Consider the following 21,101-nt stretch of genomic DNA (forward strand, 5'->3'; position numbering starts at 1 on the left):
GTTTCTTGAAAACACACAGAGAGCCAGGGACTTTCCAGGCGCCTGCTGCTGTGACTGGAACTAGGCAGAGAAGGGATCTGTGCTTCACACTGAGACTGCAGAGCTCTCCTGGGCACTGGTCTGCGCCCACCTGAACTGGTCTGTGCTGGGAGCAACCTGTGAAATGTATCCCATTCCTCCACTTGTCCTAATAACATGTAGGGTCCAGGAGAGACCTGGGCAGGGTAGGTGACTACAGGATCAGTGTTTCTCCAGCTTCCCAAGAGCAGGGACAGTGTTGCAGCCATGCCAAGGGTAGAGTTTCATCCACATGTCCAGCACCTGGGCACTCTTGCCTGAAAAGGCTGCGAAGGTAAGGGCTGGAAAGGTGACAAATGTCTCCCCTTTTCCCACCTTGTCCTTGTGCTGCCAGTAGTGCTTTGGTGTTGAAGTGGTGGGTGACAGAACATAGGTTGCTTCCCGGGATCATTTGCTTGTGCTGCTAGGCACCCCAGGGATATGCATCCTCAGGTGACCCATTGCCACCCACAGCCCAGGTCTGCTGCATGCCTCAGAGGCTGCTGCCTAAGGCCACTCCAACCTTGGTGATGCATGAGTGTATGGGAAGCTGCCTCCTTCCACCTGGGTACAAGGGTACCCCCCCAGCATGGAAGCTCTCTTTCTCTTCTGTGTGGATGACAGAAGCTTCCAGGAGTGCAGTCCTGCATCCTGCACTGCCTCAGCACCCAACTTGTGCCTGAAGAATACAGCAAGCTGCTTCAGCTTGCTTGTCTCCTTGCCCAGGAACTGGTTGCAGGGCAGTTTGTTAGTGAGATCCCCTGCCATGACAGGAGTGCAGAGGGCCAAGAGTATGGGCATCCTATCTCAGCTCTGCTTTCTACAGCAGCTCCGAATTCAGTCTCCCCCTGGGTTACTCACTGCCCTTGGTAACTCTTTGTGAGGTCTCTTATCCGGAATTGGTGGGATGCCCTGAGGCTATTCAGGTTGCAAGGAGTGGAGTCCAGGAAGGGGCTTGGCCCCCACAAGCATTGGGTAAACCCCACTGGTACTCTGCAGTGCATGGAGTCTCCTGGGACATAGTTACACGTGCAGCAGGAATGGGGATGGCCAAAGAGCTAGAGGTGAAAAGGGACTGTAAACAGTGGGGTGGTGAAGCCAGGGATGGAATGGTAAATAGAGCTTCTTGCTAACAGGGGCTGACTGGGAGGCTGGTTCTTCTCAGAGGAACTGTGAAGGGCATGGTTCTTCTCAGAGGGACTCTGGATCAGGGCAAGAGGCAGTGGCACCTTGTCCATCAATGCATCCATCAATTAAATAGCAGAGAAAATGTTTCCAACGTGAGAATGTTTCAATCACATGGACCAGGTTGCCCAAAGCAGTTATGAAATCTCCACCCTGAGTCTTTTACACACTATGCCCTGGTGAGCATAAGGAAATGCAAAGGTCTCTGACCACTGTCTCCTCAAAGCAGGAGTGGCACTACACTCTGTTATCCAGCAATGTGGCCATCACCTTGCCTGGTGGCAAAGGTGCCATGCGAGCCTGTCTTCTCTCCTCACAATTTGGTACCAGCACCACAACACAGAGTGGGCTGTGCTATCTCCCCCAGTCTCATTTGTAGTCTGGCTTTGGCATGTCCTAGGCCTACAGGTGTGTTCACCTGCTTGGGGAGGCCCTGGAGGATGGCTCAGGAGGCTGGGATTGGGGTCACACTGACTTCTTTCTCACCTCTGTGGGGTGGGTGGCTTGACTCAAGGAGCAAGGGGAGCAAGATCCTTAATGGCTTGGCCACCTGCCAGGGTCTCTGTCTGGTGAACAAAGAGGCAAACGGTAACACCCATCCTTCTGAGAGCAGGTAGTGGCAGGTTGTGAGATCAGATAGGAAACAAGAGCCCACAGACTCATCTAGCTGTGATGGGCGACATGTCTCCGGTGTGCTCCCCCACCTGACACTCTGTGCTGCCATGGGCAGCTGGGAACAAGACAGGACGCATCTATTAAGGGGGGCTTGCAACTTACAGGAATCCTTCACCCTCTCTCACTTCTCCATCGCCCACCCTTTGGCTAATTGGTGGGCTGCCTGCCAGGATGGCCGAAAGTGAAAGCAAAGCATCCAGAGATAAATAGGAGGAGGCTCAGCACGAAGCAGCAGTGTGTGTCCTGCTCTCCAGCCTTGTCCAGCACAGCACCCACCATGGCTCTGCGCCTTCTCCTGCTGCTGCTCATGCTGGCTGCTGCCCTCCTCATCAACCAGTCTCAAGGTGAGAAGCATGCAGCCCCCCTGCCTGCCTGTTATGGGATAGAGCAGGAATATAGGTGCTTGGTGGGGTCTGCAGCAGGGTGCTGGGTGGTGTGGTGGCAGTGCTTGGGAGGTGTTTGTGGTGTGTTTGGGTGTGTGCACAGAAGCAGGTGTAGGATCTGCAGCTGTGTGTAGGGATGGGGAGGGCATGTGCACAACTGTTTGTTCTGTGGTATTAACTTGCAGTGCTTCTTGGCTTGGGAGCACGTGTGTGTCAGGCAGCAGCACTCCAAGCTGCAAAATGCAGGCAGGAGTTCAGTCCTTTTGCAAGGAGCTGGTCTCTGCCTCACTTCCCCCTCTGTCCACAGTGTGAGTGGTGTCATGTGTCACCAGAGAAGGCTCTGACCTGCAACTGGGTCCAGGGCTTGAGAGGTGCCACCCTCACATGCTACCTCAGTGTCTCTCCCATGAATGAGACCAAGCAAGCCCCATTGCCACCAGGCACTGTGCTGGGCTGGGAAGCTGCCTCGGCTTGGTTAGAGTTTGAAATCCCATACCTGTTCCCTTGCTTCCAGGCATTAGCAGCTCAGCCTCAGACTGCTGTCTGAAGTACAGCCAGAAAGGCATCCCCAGAGGATTGGTGAAGTCCTACAGCATCCAGGAACTAGCGTCGGGATGTGCGATACCTGCTATTGTGTAAGTAATTTGCTGTGACCGTTCAGAGCAGTTTGGCTCAGAGGGTTTGGCTTCAAACCCTCCCCCTCCGTGTCCTACCTACCTATGTCTCCCTTGCCTACCCCACATCAGACCTTTCTGCCTGCAACCCCAGGTTTATCACCAAGAAAGGAAAAAAAATCTGTGCCTCTCCCACCGAGCCCTCTGTCCAGAAGCTGATTAAGAACATAGAGAAGAAGGTCAAGGGTGACATTAAGGACAGGAAGAAAGGACAGCATTTGCGTTCCAGGGGCAGATCCAAGAGGCAGAAGCGGCAGTAGGTCTAAATCAATCCTGAAGAGGTAGGTATGGGGGAGCAGGAGGCAACAGGGTGATGAGGTGGGAGTGCTGCCTCTCATCCCAGATCCCTCCCCATGGAAAGGTGGGTGTGTGACTCCAGAGCCCAAATCTGGGAAGGCTTCCAAAGCTGTGGCTGGAGCATAGGGGTGCTTAGGGCACAGCTCCTTCCTGGTCTGTGCTTGCCTCAAAATTTTGTGCTTGCCTTATTTCTGATGCTGCTGGGACATGTCACTGCTTGGGGACAGGCAAGGCACGTCATGCAAGGCATTCCCTTAGCTGGGGTAGGTGCTCACACCAAGACCTTCTCCATCTCACTGCCCCCTCCTTGCCTTCCTTAGGACGGATGTATCCCCGCCAATGACGCACCTCCTGGCATGGACATCTACAGACCACCCTCTCACCCACTGGCCCTGGGACAAGCATGGGGCTGGCTGAGAGGGCTGCCCTCTGCTCTGCAGCCCCCTAAGCACTTCTGTGCCCACTGCAGAGATCCCCCAGACAGGACTCCCTGCACTGGCTGGGTGCTTTTCAGCCACAGCAGGTGCCCAGGTCTGTGCTTGTCCCATAGCTACGCCAGTGGTGACCTACACCTGCGTGGGAGCCGAACCATGACCCTGCGAGGGAAGTGGGCAGCTTTCTGACCAAAGGGGATTTCTGTAGCCTGGCAGGATGGCAGCTTTCCCTATGACTTTTTGAAGGGGTTTTATATGTTTGTATTTATATTTGAAGACTCTGCTTTGATTCATTCTTCCTGCAAGGCTCTGCTTCTGGCTCCTTGTGCTTTACAGAGTATCGTTTATGCTACAGGCTAGCTTTTCTTGAAGATTGCTCTTATTTTTCTACCAAATAAATGATGGTTGCATTCATTTTCCTGCTCACCTGTTTGCTCCTTTTTGGCTTGCAGGGCTGTGGGGTGCCAGGCTGGTCCCATGTCCCCATGGTCCTGTCTGGGCTGCTTGCTGAGAGCTTCCTAACAGAGCAATTAATAGTGGCTGAGGTGGAGAGTTTGGGGACAGCAGAGGTGACAAGTGTGGCTGCACGTCTGGGTTTTCCCTTTGGCTTTTATAGGATGCTGTTGCAGTGTAGTTTGGAGGAACAGTCAGGATATGTCTCTTTGACTTCTCATTTCTTTCTAGATATAAAATTGCAATGAAATCAGAACACATTTTTCATTCTGGTGTAATTTTACCCATTTATTTCCCTTAGGTTTTCTGTTGTCAGGCACTCAGACATTGTTAAGCCAAATGCTTAATTTTCTGAAAACAAAACAAAAAAGGACAAAACAAACAAACAAACAAACAAACAAAAAAATGAGGCAAACAACCAACGAAAAAAAAAAAACCCCAAACCCTGTCATATGCTTGCTTCTGAAATCTGAAAAGACCACATGGTGAAAACTTCACATGAGGCTGTGCACGTGCAGGAATAGAAGGCTTTGCAAAATCCATTGCAGACACACTGCTAACGTTTAAGAACAGCTCTATCCCAAACCTTTAGTAAAATGAGAAATCACAGATATGAGGACACCACAGCTAAAGACTGCGTGTAGAGGAGGGACAGACCTTTGGGACAGGGCTAGTGGGGAAATGGTATCGCCCTTGTGCTTGCAAACCTCCTTCAGCATGCCAAGGAGGAATAAGTTGAAGTGTGCCCAGGTGGCCAAGAGAGCCAATGGCATCCTGGGCTGCATCAGGAACAGTGTGGCCAGTAGGACAAGGGAGGTTATTCTGCCCCTGTACTCAGCACTGGTCAGGCCACACCTTGAGTCCTGTGTCTAGTTCTGGGCTCCTCAATTCAAGAGAGATGTTGAGGTGCTGGAAGGTGTCCAGAGGAGGGCAACAAAGCTGGTGAGGGGCCTGGAACACAAACCCTCTGAGGAGAGGCTGAGGGAGCTGGGGTTGTTTAGGCTGGAGAAGAGGAGGCTCAGGGCTGACCTCATTGCTGTCTACAACTACCTGAAGGGGCATTGTAGCCAGGTGGGGGTTGGTCTCTTCTGCCAGGCAACCAGCAACAGAACAAGGGGACACAGTCTCAAGTTGTGCTGGGGAAAGTCTAGGCTGGATGTTAGGAGGAAATTGTTGGCAGAGAGAGTGATTGCCATTGGAATGGGCTGCCCGGGGAGGTGGTGGAGTCACTGTCCCTGGAGGTGTTGAAGCAAAGCCTGGATGAGGCACTTAGTGCCATGGTCTACATGGTCAATGACTGGCTAGGGCTGGATGAAAGGTTGGATCTTGGAGGTCCCTTCCAACCTGGTTGATTCTATGATTCTATGACACACTGCAGCCACAGTGCTATCGGTGTGTGTAGACTTTAGACACAGTCTTTTTTTCACTAAAGGTCTATTAAGTAATATAATTGCAGTAATAGGATTTACAGGGCTTAACAGTATCAGCAAAGGCTGTGTGTTGGCTGGAGCAGAGCTTGCAGCTGAGCCTTTCTATCAAGCACACCTATCTAGCTCAATTGCTTATTAGGCAGGGATTAAAGTCTGCTATTTTAAGGCTGTATAAAGGAACTGTGAAGTCCAGGATACCATCCCTCAGCACAGGATGGGTGCAGAGCTGGCTCCTTGCTGCCTTCTCCTCTGTGTGAGGGCACACGACTGTCTGCTGGCCCGGCTATTAGACAGGATGTGAGGCAATAAAATGTATCCTTTGCAACAAAACTCACTCATTCTGGCTGCTCTGATGGGCATCAGAGGGATGGAATGGACTGCAGAGGGAGTTGCTTTCCTGAGCCACGCACTTATTCCCCAGACCCTGGCTTTTGCAGTCCTTCTGAGCATTGCATCCCTGGCACACAGGAGTTGGGAGCTGCTGGCATGGGACACGGGGACACCCTCTCCTGCAGGTGTGTTGCCCAGAAAGGATCTGGTTTACAGATCTATTCCCACAGAAGGATCTCAAGATTCCAGCAAAGATGGGGGCACAAAGCAGTTTTGTTAGTGGTGGCTTTTGCTCATGGCAGAGCTTTTCATAGTGTCTCTGAACCTCTCTGGATAAGCACTGCTTGCTCGAAGCATGGGATCTGTGCTCTTTTCTGCTCTTGGAAAACAGCATTAAATCAAGTTCCCAATGAGGTTGTGCTCCAGCCTGTGCTTTGTTGGGAGCTTGGCAATTGACACCCATGCACTAGAAGTCATCTGGAGCTTTTGTGGGAGGGCTGGACATAGCTCTGAGTGTGCTGGGGACACATTTCATCCAGTCTTATGAGGCTGGCCCTGCCTTCTGCAGAGCTTCTTATTGTGCTGGAAGCAGTGTTGGAGGATTGTGAAATAATTGCCAAAGCCCTATAGAAAGGAGGTCACAGAATCACAGAATCACAGAATTAACTAGATTGGAAGAGACCTATGAGATCATAGAGTCCAACCAAACACCTTCTAATTAATTAAACCATGGCACTAAGTGCCTCATGCAGTCTCCTTTCAAACACCCCCAGGGATGGTGACTCCACCACCTCCCTGAGCAGCCCATTCCAATGCCAATCAGTCATGTGAAGAACTTCTTCCTAACCTTTAGCCTAAACCTGTGCTGGTGCAGGTTGAGGCTGTGTCCTCTTGTTCCATCAGTGGTTGCCAGGGAGAAGAGACCAATCCCCATCTGGCTACAACCTCCTGTCAAGTAGTTCATAGAATCATAGAATCAACCAGGTTGGAAGAGACCTCCAAGATCAGCCAGTCCAACCTAGCACCCAGCCCTAACCAATCAACCAGACCATGGCACTAAGTGCCTCATCCAGGCTTTTCTTGAAGACCTCAAGGGACGGTGCCTCCACCACCTCCCTGGGCAGCCCATTCCAATGCCAATCACTCTCTCTGGGAAGAACTTCTTCCTAATATCCAGCCTAGACCTACCATGGCACAACTTGAGACTGTGTCCTCTTGTTCTGTTGCTGGTTGCCTGGCAGAAGAGGCCACCCCCCACCTGGCTACAGCCTCCCTTCAGGTAGTTGTAGACAGCAATGAGGTCCCCCCCGAGCCTCCTCTTCTTCAGCCTAAACAGGCCCAGCTCCCTCAACCTCTCCTCATAGGGTTTGTGTTCCAGGCCCCTCACCAGCTTTGTTGCCCTTTTCTGGGCACCTTCCAGCACCTCAACATCTTTCTTAAATTGAGGGGCCCAGAACTGGACACAGCACTCAAGGTGTGGCCTGACCAGTGCTGAGGACAGGGGCAGAATAACCTCCCTTGTCCTACTGGCCACACTGTTCCTGATGCAGCCCAGGATGCCATTGGCTCTCTTGGCCACCTGGGCACACTGCTGACTCATCTTCAGCTACTATCCACCAGTACCCCCAGGTCCCTTTCCTCCTGGCTGCTCTCCAGCCACTCTGTCCCCAGCCTATAGTGCTGCCTGGGGTTGTTGTGGCCAAAGTGCAGAACCCTGCACTTGGCCTTGTTCAATCTCATCCCATTGGCCTCTGCCCACCCATCCAGCCTGTCCAGGTCCCTCTGCAGGGCTCTCCTACCTTCCCAACAGATCCACACCTGCTCCTAGCTTGGTGTCATCTGCAAACTGACTGATGCAGGACTCAATCCCCTCGTCCAGATCATCAATAAAGATATTGAACAGGACTGGGCCCAGCACTGATCCTTGGGGAACACCACTAGTGCCAGCTGCCAACTGGATGTGGCACCATTCACCACCACTCTCTGGCCTCTGCCATCCAGCCAGTTCTTGATCCAGCACAGAGTGAATCTGTCCAAACCATGAGATGCCAGCTTGGCCAGGAGCTTCTTGCCAAGTTGTAGAGATGAATACATCTGCAACAACAAACAGCGAAGGACATGGTGGGAGTGGGCTGACAAGTGAAATATATCTCAGTGTCTCTGTGGCTGCAGACATGAACACCATGTGGGTTGTGGGGTTTTCTCCCTACAAAGCTAGATGAGCACTGGGCTACGAGAGGTTGAAAAGGCATGCCCATGGGGGTGCTTTAATTCACTTTATTCCAAAAGTAGGGCTTATGGAAGAGCAGCAGTTTGTCCCGTGGTCAGGCAGGGACATCTGTTCAGGAAGGCACACACAGGCATGGACACAGTGGCACAGAGGAGCTCCCACATGTGCCTGTGCCTGCGTGGGGGTTTGCACACCAGTTCCATTACAGTTAGTTTTAGTGGGAGCATTCTTGCTGGTGAGACAGGTGGCTGCAGCTCTGCTTCAGTGAGATGGCACCAGGGAAACACATCTGAGGAGATTCCCTGTGAGCAGCTGAAGCGCTGGGGGTGTTCAGCCTGGAGAAGAGGAGGCTCAGGGGGGACCTCATTGCTGTCTACAACTACCTGAAGGGACATTGTAGCCAGGTGGGGTTGGCCTCTTCTCACAGGCCACCAACAACAGAACAAGGGGACACAGTCTCAAGTTGTGCCGGGGGAAGTCTAGGCTGGATGTTAGGAGGAAGTTGTTGGCAGAGAGAGTGATTGGCATTGGAATGGGCTGCCCAGGGAGGTGGTGGAGGCACCGTCCCTGGAGGTGTTGAAGCAAAGCCTGGATGAGGCACTTAGTGCCATGGTCTAGTTGACTGGCTAGGGCTGGGTGCTAGGTTGGACTGGATGATCTTGCAGGTCCCTTCCAACCTGGTTGATTCTATGATTCTATGATTCTATGACCTGGGATCTGGAGCACACAGCAGAACTCCCTTCCTGTGGACAAACTGATCTCACAATCCCCAGCTGAGACCGGTCATGTACCAAAGAAGGTCTTAGATGATGCCACAGTGGCAGGACTGGTGCAGTTGTATCCCTGGGCAGACCAAACCCACTGGCCCATGTGTGAAGTTGAAGTAGTGTCAGTGAAGGGTGTACCAGGGCAGCAGGTGTGCAGGGGCTGCACAAGCCCCACTAGACGTTGTGTGAGGAAAGCAAGAGAGTGCCAACAGTGTCAAACAGAGCAAATAGTTGTAGGAAAGCCTGGATGCCCCGGAGCAGAAAGGCTTCAGTGACGAAGTAGCCAGGCAAGACAGAAACCACGGAGTGCAGCCAAGAAAAGGGAAGTCTTGGGTCCAGGCCAGATGATTAGGTCAAGTTGTTAGCCAGCACAGACAGCACTGCAGGCTTGTGCTGACAGCAGAGTGTGCTGGGCTGCAAGGCCAGGTTGAGCTCCAGCATGTCTCACCTGCAGACATGCGCTCCAGCTCCATCCCTGTGCCCTGTGCCATGCCCAAGACGAAGAAGCTGGCTATGGTGCAGCAGCCCCACAGTACCAAGGGCTGTTTCTGGGGCCATGGGGCTGCTACCATGGCTTCTGGAGCCATGGGGATGTGGTTTCTAGCTGAAGCTTCATGGTGGTTTTCAGTCCTAACTCCACCAACACTGTCTTCCTAAAGTCTGTCACGATCTTGAGACCAGAGAAGAGATAGGGATGTGGCTGATGGACAGTAGAGACTCCCACCCTCCCTGCCCCAAGGTATTTCCCAGTCCTGGCCATCCCTTGACACACATTCTATCCTACAGGTCTCCATCCCAGAACCTCATCTCAACCCTTTCTTCAGCTATATCTAGCTCCCAAGTGTCCTCTTTCCCCCAGCCTCCATTTTTTCCTAGCTGGATATCTTTGGCTTTCAGATGTCCTTGTACTGCCTGTTCTCTTCCCACTTTCCCAGACCCTCAGCTCCCTCTGCTTCTGTCCCAGCTGCAGAAGGTTGCAGACCAGCTGCTGGGCAGCAGGTCTCCAAGATGCGGTAGGAGGGTCTGCTTTCATCTGACAGTGCCCTGCAGTGTGACCAGCATGGTCTGTGTCCCAGACTTGTACCAGCCCAAGAACCCTACAGCCTCTTCTACGCAGTGTCAGCCTAAGAGCCAACAGACCAGTGTAAGGGAGCACCCCCAAGGGTTTTCTTCCATCTCATGTGGCTTCAGCTCTGGCAACAAGGGAGTTTGCTCTGTCATTGTTTAGCCGGACAACAAAGCACCATGCAGCCACTTTCTCACTACTCCTCCCCTCCTTCAGCATGGGAAGGAGAAAATGCAACAGGAGGCTTCAGAGTCAAGGCAAAGGACAGGGAAGGCTCACTCAACAGTTATGGACACAGGCAAAAGGCAGACTCAGCTTGGGGAAGCAAAATCAGTTTCATTTAAACAACAAACCCGCCACCGATCTGCCAACTGAGTCAGAGCAGGACAGTGATAAATACAATTGGATCTTAAAATTACCTTCCCCCTACCCTTGCCTTCTTCAACATCTTCAGTGCCCTGTGTGAAGGGACAGAGCATGCTCTCAGCAGGTTTGCTCACCACACAAAACTGGAGGGAGTGGCTGACACACCAGAAGGCTGTGCTGCAGTTCAACAAGACCTGCACAAGCTGGAGAGCTTGGGTAGAGGGGCACCTCATGAAGTTCAGTGAGAGCAAGTATAGAGTCCTGCCCCTACCACCTTATACACTAGTACAGGTTTGAAACTGACCTTCTGGAAAGCAGTTCTGTGGACAAAGGACCAGGGTGTGCTGCTGGACAAGAAGTAAGCCATGAGCAAGAAGTGTGCTCTTGTGGCCAAGAAGATAACACAGGTACTTCGGGGTGTATTAAGAAGAATGTGGCCATCTGGTCAAGGGAAGATTCTCCTTTCCTTCTCTCTGCCCTGGTGAGGCCACGTGGAGTATCATGTCCAGTTCTGGGCTCCCCAGTTCAAAAGGGACAAGGACTGTCTCCAGCAGTTACTGGAACAGGGTCCCCTGGAGGCCCACAGAAATGGAGCATCTCTTTTATGAGGAAAGGCTGAGTCACCTGGGGCTCTTCAGCCTGGCAAAGAGAAGACTGAGAGGGAATCTGATCAGTGTTGGTAAATATCTAAAAACTGGAGGTCAGGAGGATGGGGCTGAGCTCTTTTTGGTGGTGGCCAGTGATAGGTTATGGGGCAATGGATACAAACTAGAACACAGGAGGTTTCACTTGAACTTAAGGAGAAGCTTTGTTACGTTGAGGTTGACGGAACACTCCAAACAGGCTGGCCAGAGAGGCTGTGGAGTTTCCTTCTCTGGAGGCTTTCAAACTCCTTTGGATATGTTCTTGTAAAGCCTCACTCCAAGGGGTGGGATTAGATGATCTCCAGAGACCCCTTCCAATCCCTGCCATTCCGTGATTCCATGATTCCCAGGCCCAGGTTTGCTACTTCCTCCCCACCAGAAGTGCAGGGGGTGAGGGAATGGGAACTGTGGTCAGTTCCAGTCCGTTTCATGCCTTTTCTGCCTCTCCTTCCTCCTCAAAGAGGAAGCTCCTCATAGTTGTCCCCTGGGGCAACAATATCATCTCTACCACTGAAGACAGCCCCCAAGACCTTCTCTAAGAAGAATGAGCTCCCAGCAATGGATGGCTCCAGCCTGGGCCTCCCTTAGAGGGATTGGTCCCCTGCTCACGCTGCTGAGGGGACTCTGCTCCGCTGTTGACCTCCAACAACATGGGGCTGTAAGAGCATGGGGCAGTAAGGGCTCAGTCTGACATCTCAGTATAGTCCAAAGGGGAATGGAGGCTCCAGCATGCTTCTCCCTCTCCTCCTTCTGTGTCTGCATGGTTGTCTCTCCCATATCCCACTGCTCTCCAAACAAAAGAACTCTCAACATGAACTCATCCAACAGGACTTTCCCTCTCAATTACGTTACAGAAAAGGTACTAACTGTGTTGGCCTCTGCTAGGGGTGGGTCCTCCTTGGAGCTAGGGGAGCTTTCTTGAAGCTTCTTATTAAAGCCATGCCAGTAGCCTCCTGCTCCCAAACCCCTACCAGACACAAACTCAGAGCACTTCCCTAGGCATTCTTCCTGCCAAGCCACTTGGGAGATGGCAAGGAAATTGCTGATGGGTGGCTTTTTGCACAGGTCTCTGAGCTGTTCCACAGTCATCTTCTCATGAAAATCCTGGAATGGTTACAGAGATGAGGACAAGCAGCATCACAGCAAGCAGCCAGGGCTCGAGGCATCCCAGCTGGCCACTGCCACCTCGGTGCCATCATGACATGTCTGAGGACATTTGCAGAGAGGACCTGGCTCAGAAACTGTGCAGCCCAAAGGTGATGTTGAGGGACACACGCACTGCAGGAACCTCAGGAGATGGATCCTCACTTAGAGAGGGTCAAGAAGGACCAGGTTGAAGGGTCTTGGCTCTGCTGCCCATCGCCTACAGTGACCACAACATCAGCGACACTGAAGGCAAGAATGTTAGGGACAGATGGGCTCAAATGGAACAGGAGTTGGCACCTTCTGTGCTCCTCTTAGCCAGATCCTCAGTACCATCTTTGCTCTCCTCTGGGCAAAGACATGACTTTCACTCCTCCCCCCACCCCTTGCCTTGATTCTGTTTAAACCAGGTTGCCTGGGTCCCTCAGCTAGAGGACATACACTTGGGTCCCAGGACCCATGGGATGGAGGTGGCCCCAGTTGCTGTGTTGCAGGACTGGGACTGCTGTGGAAGCTATGCAGGACACTCCCTTATGCAAGGGAAATTGAAACACAGCTGCAAGGCCTGCCCAGTATTTCCCAATGAGGTGAATATAGCCAGGCCAGATCCTGCCCCAGGGACTGGTTGTGCCTGGAATTTGCTGAAAATCCCCCTATGCCACTTCCAGCTCCCTAGGTTGGAAGTGGGAAGCAGAGCACCACAAAGCACCCTGGAGAGCACTGGTGGGAGCAGTTGCCCTGGAGGCTCCCAGAGCTAGTATCTAGGGGGTCTCCAGCAGGCCAGCAGTGTGGCTGATGCAGCCTAAGGAAAACACAGTGAAGGTGATGCTTGCAAGGTCCATTTGTATTTTGATGGGTTAGATTTCCCGTGGGTCTTCTCCCCTAGACATGGTTTCCACTTTAATTAAGCACTGCATTATGAAGGCATCTGCAAGGTTGAGTGCTCAGGGATGCTTCATGTTGCCTTGTGGTATTCTCAGGGCTGGAACTCTAACACTCTAAAATTGTTCTGGATGAAGCTTAAATGGGTCAGCACACAAAATTGTTTCTCCTTTTCCCAAATCACACAGAGGATGTCCTGACCGTTCCCTGCCTCTGTGGGACTCTGAAGAGCATGGACCCCAAAACATCCCCTCTTAGTCATCTGGATAGGACTGGATAGGGCTGGGTGCTAGGTTGGACTGGATGCTCTTGGAGGTCTCTTCCAACCTGGTTGATTCTATGATTCTATGATCTGTGCTGCCTCTTCTGGTTCCTGAGACTCTGCTGTGTGGTGGGGTGGGATGACCTCCCTACATGTTGAGGTGCTGGAACATGTCCAGAGAAGGGCAACGAAGCTGGTGAGGGGCCTGGAGCACAAATCCTATGAGGAGAGGCTGAGGGAGCTGGGCCTGTTTAGCCTGGAGAAGAGGAGGCTCAGGGGTGATCTTATTACTGTCTACAACTACCTGAAGGGAGGATGTAGCCAGGTGGGGGGTGGCCTCTTCTCCCAGGTAACCAGCAATAGAACAAGGGGACACAGTCTCAAGTTGTGCCAGGGTAGGTATAGGCTGGATATTAGGAAGAAGTTCTTCACAGAGAGAGTGATTTCCCATTGGAATGGGCTGCCCAGGGAGGTGGTGGAGGCACCGTCCCTGGGGGTCTTCAAGAAAAGCCTGGCTGAGGCACTAAGTGACTGGCTAGGGCTGGGTGCTAGGTTGGACTGGCTGATCTTGGAGGTCTCTTCCAACCTGGCTGATTCTATGATTCTATGATTCTGTGATTCTATGACACAGGGATATGCTTCAGAAATGACCTCTCTCTTCTCAGAAATGCCACTGACTGCAGTGGAGGTGTGTGTGGGGGGAAGCTCATCATATTCCCCTTTCACAACATGAGTGGAAACCCCCTTTCCTCACCCTCCTGCCTCTAGAAGGGAGCAGAGGTGACCGCAGCAGCCGTGATTTTACCCACTTGGCACCCAGACAGCTGCTGGGCAGAGGTGGAGCCTCTCTTTCCTGCCCACGTGTCGGCAGGGACTGCAGACAGTGCGAGGGCTGGGGGTGCCCTTCAGCCAGAGCTGGCGGAGGGGTTTATGCCCAGAAGAACATTTTCCCAGCACTGAGCACGCTGCTTCTGTGTGTCAGCAGCTGGGACCCAGCAGTGCGTGGGAGCCCCTTCTGCCAGAAAAGTGGCTGGGGATCTCCTCACTTGCCACAGGGACCTGGACCCCAACAGCCAGTTTTCAGCCCTTGGGCATGCTTTGCTAGCTGTCAAACCTGCTGAATGCACAAAGAGCTTTGGGACTGGGTCAGAGCTCTGCTTTTGGGGCCTCATCTTCACAAGGGGCTTCATGCCATCAGACCTGCTCCCAAGAGCTGATGCTTCTAACCGACTCTAGGTTAGAAGTAGCTGTGCTTGTAGGCTTGTTCACTAGCAGCAGCAGCAGCAGCAGCCAGGATCCATTGTCCTTCCTGCTTCAGCATCTCTTCAGCAAGCAGCACCCTGGGGAGATCAGGTAGAGGCAAGGCCCCAGAACAAGCCTGCATTCCCCAAACCTGCAGTGAGGCTGGAACTGATGACTGACACTAATCCTCCGCCAGCTAAACTCTGCTTCTGCCAGCCAAGATTTCTCTTCAATAGCTTGTGAGTGCCAGAAAAAGGCAGGTTCTAGCTGAAGTTAAGCATTAACATCCTGTGCTGCTTATTCTGCCCACATACCCATCCCTTCCTAACCTCTTTGGCATATCACTGGCTTGCTAGGGCACAGGAGCAAATGGAGATAATGCTCTCCTGATGGAGATCATAGAATCATAGAATCAACCAGGTTGGAAGAGACCTCCAAGGTCATCCAGTCCAACCTATCCATCCCATAAATGAGGCTCGTGACACTGCAGGAATGAAGAACTTTGGCCAGTGGCACAGCTGGAGTGTACTCTTGCTTCTTGCCACGGAGTAGGGAAGGGGCAGAGCTCACTCTCTGATACTGTTGAGAGAATCAGAGGGACCTGATAAAGTTCTTTGGTCCCAGCACTATGTCTTGTTCCCAGGTACATGTTTATTCCGGTGAGAGGGCTCTGGAGTGCTATCCACAGAGGTGACAAGACAGATCAAAACTAGAGCAAGGGAGAGGGTGGGAGGATGGAGATCATTTTTCCAGTATATGTTCATCCCTGCAGGGAAATATTTTTCCTAATATCAAAGGGAATTTCCCTGGGTGTAACTGGTGATGTTGCCTCTCATTTTGTCCCTAAGCCCCTCAAGAGGAATCCGACCCTGGGATCTCTCCAAACCCCTACAAGGCAGCTTTTGTGTGCAGTGAGATTTGCTTTGTGGTCCCATTAGCCAAGCTGCACAACCCCACTGATCTCAGCATCCCACATGCCACATATCAGGGCTGAACCCACATGATTAAGGGACATCATGGCAGGTGGTGCTGGCATAGTGGTGTCACCATCCCAGGGAGAAACAGCCCCATTGCTGTGTTCCTGTGAAGAGCTGCAGTGGGAGCACTCCTGCTTGCTCTCTGCAGTGCCTGCTCAACTACTGACCTGCTGGCACACCCCCTGTTGGTGATTTCTGCTCTTGTGCAGAGAAAAACTTATTTCCAGGAGCTCTGCAGCTGCCTTTGGCCATAATTCAATTTGCTGGGACACCAGGAAGCCAGGTTGGTTTTTGGCAGGTGAGACTGACCCTGGAGCAGAACATGATGGCTGGGCTCCCTTCCTCTCACCAGCTTTGTATGTGCTGAAGGCAGAGGCAATGGGGAGGGCAAAGAAAGCCATTTAAGCTCCTGTGACCTCACTGAGAGGCTCAGGGCTACCCAGGCATCAGCCCAAAGTTGGGGTTGAGGCAAGTTCTTCCCCTGGCTTCACTGGGCTGAGCCAATCATATCTAATGGGAATATCCCAGAAATATGCTTGGGACTGAGACCTTTGTCCAGGGCCTCAGGAATCTTTTGCAAGGCTAAAGGGACCCAGGAACTGCTCTGGTCCTGATCAGCAGCCCCTAGGACCTGGGTGTCAGCAGTGAAGAGGGCAGGAATGTGTTTGGCTCTGGGACCTGAGAGCAGACAGCTGCAGGGAAAGCAGACAGGCTCTTCGGGAACTACTCAGAGATTAAATCAGCCAGTAGAAAGAATTCTGGCAGTTTTCCACCCCTCTTCCCCAAAAGAAAGTGAAAGCTACAGGCTAGAGGAATAAATAGGCACTGGGGAACACCATCAATAGAGAGCAGAGAGGCTGCGCAGAGTTCACCTCTTGTGTCCAGAGCTCCATCATCTACAGCCCATCCTCTGCCAGAGTCAGCAGCAAAATGCAGTGGCTGCATCTTCTCTGCTTCAGCATCCTGGTCCTGGGATGTATCCTGGATGGTAAGAAAGAACCTCTCAGCCTGCTGCCTTGCTTGTAGAAAAGAGTGGATCCAGTTCTTTGCTCTCTTTTGCATTTGCAGACCTTTAGAGGGACCCATGGCCAGAGCTCTGTTGCAGCCCTTCTGTGTGCTCTGCTTGCAACCTGTCCCAGAAGGGACTGTGCCCAAAGTCCAGGCAGAAGCCTGCAGGGCAACAGAGCTGGAAAGCTGCACTTGGGAAGGGCCATGGAAGGGTCCTGTCCTCCAGTGCCCTAACCCAGTTTGCCCATACTGGACTGGGATGGCCTTGGTCCCACATCATTTGGCATGAGGCTGTCTGGGGGTAAGTGTCAGCCTTGGGAGCAGGAGGAAAGATGTTAGGGCAGAGCCAGTGTTTTCAGGGGCTGTTGTTGTTGGACACGGGGTTTGCACTGGTCACAGCTGTCTGGGTGGGTGACACCCAGCCCTCTGCTCTGCTTCAGGAAGCTGGGCAGTCCGCTTTGCACTGCTGCACCACACCTTATTGCCCTGACAGGCATTAATGGTGAATACAGCATTTGCTTGGAGGATGAATGAGGTCTCCTACCCTTCAATGAAGTGCAGACAGCTGTGTTCTTCAGCTGTTACAGGACTAATCAGTGCTCTGGTGCTGGTGATAGAGTACCTACAAAGCCTGTGACTACTTCAGCAAATAAAGCTGAAGTCATTCCCAGCCCATCAGGATTGGTGTCTGTGCAGAAGCATCCTGGAGGCAGGTAAAGGCCTCCATCCTGTCTTGCTTGCTGCTGGTGATGGCTGTGGTGGTGTGGCAGGGATCCAGGAACTCGGAACTGTTGCTTTCTTCCAGTTTGTTGCTTCTCATCTTCTTTGCTGTCAGAAAGAGTCAAAGGGCTGCTGGTGCCAGGTCGTGGGAGCGATAAACTCTCTGCCTGTGTGTGCAGCCAGGGTACTGTGTGAGGCACCATCCTGCCCCCTCCACTGGGGCAGCCCAACAGCTCCTGCATTCTCCAGGGAGGCTGGGTGAAGGCAGGGCTGACCTAGGGAGTGCACCCTCAGCCTGTGTTCCTCCCCCCAGTGCACGGTGGGAACAGTGTCCTCGACTGCTGCCTGCGGACCAGCGAGAAGCCCATCCCACGGAGAATAGTGCAGGATTACCAGCTCCAGCTGGTGAAGGATGGCTGTGACATCCCGGCTGTAGTGTAAGAGCCCTGGAGGGGGGATGGCTGAGAGGCAAGAGCCTATGGCTGGTAGCAGCTGAGGGATGGACCCTGAAAGGAGGCAGGGAGGGAAACAGAGAAGGATGGAGGAGGAAAGCTGAGCTGCGTTAGGAGGTGAGGGAATAGGGAGGGAGGTGGAGGCACCGTTCCTGGGGGTCTTCAAGAAAAGCCTGGATGAGGCACTTAGTGCCATGGTCTAGTTGACTGGCTAGGGCTGGGTGCTAGGTTGGACTGGCTGATCTTGGAGGTCTCTTCCAACCTGGTTGATTCTATGATTCTACGATTCTTATGGAAGAGACCCTGGAAATCAGAGGCTTAACTGGAGTAAGATCTCCCTACCCCCACCATGAAAGGAAAACTTGGGGCATACATCAGGGAAGAAAGTGATCTCGAGGTAGAGATGGAGTAGAGCAGAGAAGATAGCAGCAGGCAAGATCTTAGGCTGTGGTGGATCATCTCTGGTGTGTCCTGCTTACCTCTTCTTGTTCTGTTGTTTGTTTTCCCTGTGGACCTGGCAGGTTCATTACTGCAAAGGGTAAGCGCCTCTGTGCCCCCTTCGAAGTGCCATGGGTGGTTCGCCTCCAAGAGAAGCTGGATGCCAACCCCACCAGGAAGGTAAGAGCCATTCCTCTTCTTCTCTGGGAATGGGGGAAAGCCAGAAGTAGGTTTATGCACCAGCAAACAGACTTTCCCCATTGGCATTCTGGGAAGAGCTGGGACATGCTCTCCTGAGACATAGATGCATCATCTTCGACTTTACCTCCTCCTCCTCCTCCCTCCAACCTGGACCAGCCTGGCTCCACTAAAATCCCTCTTTCCCCTCAAATAAATGCAACCCTGGAGGTACTGCCCACCTAGTGTCACCCTGGACTGTCCCTGATGAGTGCCACTCCTGACTTCTGTTGTGCAAGCTTGGACTTCACAACTTGGATATTTCCATGAGGAGGGCTGCTAATGAGTCTGGTAGGAGCTTTGCAAGCCCTACCAGGTCTGTGCTTCACTACTGTGACTTTGCTAGGGGAGGTCACCCCTTGGTGATCTTGTTGGGGAAGGGACTCTGGGGGAGCTCTATCTCCAAGGATCGCACTCATCACAGCTGGGTTTTTCACTTCTGCAGGTCAAACAGCAGGGCCAGTAAGCTGCAAAGAAGCCCACAGCTGGCCCCAGCACCTGGAGTGGGGTTGGCCTGCAGCTGTGAATATGAAGCTAATAGAGCCAGTCTGCTGCCACTTTGAGCCACAGGGCTGATCCTTCTTGGGACTCATGCCAGTGTGCGGGGCTGGGCAGAATCCAGCCTGCTCTCCTTTCTTCTGTCTCTGATGTGACCTAGCATCTCTGATGTGACCTAGCAACCTACATCAGTTTGAACTGAGGGCTGTTGGACCAGAGACTGCCACCCTTGCAGCCTGGAAGCTGGTTGATAGCATATTCTGTGAGATGAGGTTGGGCAGTCTCAACCTTCCCTTCAGCTCAGCACTAGTTTGATCCTTTTAGTTTCTACCATCAGCTTCAAGCCCGAGTCCTGCATCTCTGGGAAAGACTGACAGGACTGCACAGTGCTGGGGTGGAGAGAAGGAATGGAGATGTTACTCACTGGCCATTCACTGCTCTGCTTCTTCACTGAACACAGCCTAGATGTCCTCAGAGAGTGCCCAGTGCAGTTCCCCTCTCACACCCTGACTTGCCTGAGCTGTTTCCAATCCTGCCCTTCCTTGCATGGGCAGAAATAGAGCCAGTGATACAGCACCAGCAGAGTGGGCAATGATGCTGATCTCAGCCCCTGCTCTCCTCAGGAACCTTGTTCCCCTTGTTGGTCCCCCAGGCTACCAGCAGTTTCGGGCCCTGCCACCACTCCCCTGTCTGATCAGGAATGCACAAGCAGTGTTCACATCACTCTCAGGTATCTGCTGTTAGATCTGTTTGATGTAAGTTATAGGTGTCAGCTGCTGCTTGCTCTCTTGTCTTGTGCTGTAATTTTGATAAATAAAAACTCATGGCTAGTTGATTTGCCTCATGCTTGGGCCCAAAGTCCAGGGTGGAGGGTGGGACATGCAGCCAGCACTCACTGTGTGGCTACAGAGGCAAGGAGGCTGCGCTGGGGGAAAAGGTGAGGGAGAAGGACTTTCAGTGGGGGTGAAGGGCACATTCTACAGCATCTGGATTGGAAGTCTCTCCTGTTGGTCCCCAGGCGCCACAATGAAGCTAATGTGCAGCTCTACCCTGCTCTGCCAGGCTGCTGGAGTAAGTCTCCAGTGGGTTGTACTGCAGAGGTGGGTTGGGAGGGAGTGTGCCAGTATTGTGCTTTCCAGACCAAACCATTTTAGTCACTCTGGCACAGCTGCTGGGCTGGAGCTCCCCAGCTCTCTCAGCTCCCATGGGAGTGTGTGAGCTGCAAGAACAGAAGCTGTGTCCTTGCAGTGAAGGGAAATTCAGGCAGAGAATAGCCTGCTGGGTCTTCCAGTTGCCCTAGTAGTTGGGTGCTTGCAAGCAGCTGGGGTGAAGATGAGGTAAAAGAGCTGTTAGAGAATCATAGAATCATAGAATCATAGAATCAACCAGGTTGGAAGAGACCTCCAAGATCATCCAGTCCAACCTATCACCCTGCCCTATCCAATCAACTAGACCATGGCACTGCCTCTTCCAGTCTTTTCTTGAAGACCCCCAGGGATGGTGCCTCCACCAGACACTTGATCCTGGGCATATCCACCGACAAAGCATAGAGCTCAGCCCTTCCATCACTGATGGGAGCCTCTGCCCATTTCTTCCCAAGTCTTGGGTCTTCTACATCTGTGCCCTGGGACTATGATCCTGCTGCTCTCAGGTGGCTTCATGTTCCCTTGGAAACTGTCTTTTTGCCTTGGACCTGCAACGTTTGAAGAAAGCTGCTCCTTGCATGCTGCCCATGTGTGAGTGAGATTTGCATGGCTAACAGATGGGCCTCACAGATTCCTCCCAGAGACCACGGTGTGAAACCTGGCTGTCTACATCATTAAATTGTTAACACGAACCCTGCCCCACTTCTGGGGACAGCTAGCAAGCCTGGGCAGAGTCTGGGAGTGAAACAAGCCAGAGGCTGCTGCTAAAGGCACGGGGGAAGTGGCTGTTAGCCCCTCCAATGGATGTCATTTGCACTGGGGCAACAAGTGGGCTGTCCAAGCCAGGGCATATCCAGGCACCTGGTAGCTTTCCCTGAGACCTATTGAATTTAATCTTAACTCTGCTCCTTTTCCTCTGCTGAATCCCTTGGTTGGTGCCTGTATTTTTTTTTTTCCTCTTTTTAAGATGTTTCCCACTCTTGGAGGCCTCCCTGGGCTCAGTTTTCTTTTGGAGTGACTTTTTCCAGAACACCATCTCAGTCCCACCTCATTAACTATATTGACAGCCCCAGCAATACAATCCTGAGGAGGAGGAGGAAGAAGAG

At 52.5% G+C, this 21,101-nt stretch overlaps 2 protein-coding genes across 2 annotated transcripts; both read left to right on the forward strand.

Moving 5' to 3' along the window:
* Positions 1-2,148: 2,148 nt before the first annotated feature.
* On the forward strand, positions 2,149-3,708 carry LOC135173287 (C-C motif chemokine 21-like). Its single transcript, XM_064140086.1, has 4 exons — positions 2,149-2,261; positions 2,815-2,935; positions 3,069-3,255; positions 3,592-3,708. Exons 1-3 carry the CDS (start codon positions 2,195-2,197, stop codon positions 3,232-3,234), a joined length of 354 nt encoding a protein of 117 aa, XP_063996156.1. The 5' UTR covers positions 2,149-2,194; the 3' UTR covers positions 3,235-3,255; positions 3,592-3,708.
* Positions 3,709-9,371: 5,663 nt separating this feature from the next.
* LOC135173686 (C-C motif chemokine 19-like) lies at positions 9,372-19,683 on the forward strand. Its single transcript, XM_064140777.1, has 5 exons — positions 9,372-9,447; positions 17,341-17,409; positions 17,539-17,662; positions 18,199-18,295; positions 18,798-19,683. The coding sequence occupies exons 1-5, from the start codon at positions 9,372-9,374 to the stop codon at positions 18,816-18,818; spliced, it is 387 nt and encodes a 128-aa protein (XP_063996847.1). The 3' UTR covers positions 18,819-19,683.
* Positions 19,684-21,101: the final 1,418 nt, after the last annotated feature.

This window comes from Pogoniulus pusillus, chromosome Z (assembly GCF_015220805.1).
Source record: "Pogoniulus pusillus isolate bPogPus1 chromosome Z, bPogPus1.pri, whole genome shotgun sequence".
Lineage (NCBI taxonomy): Eukaryota > Metazoa > Chordata > Aves > Piciformes > Lybiidae > Pogoniulus > Pogoniulus pusillus.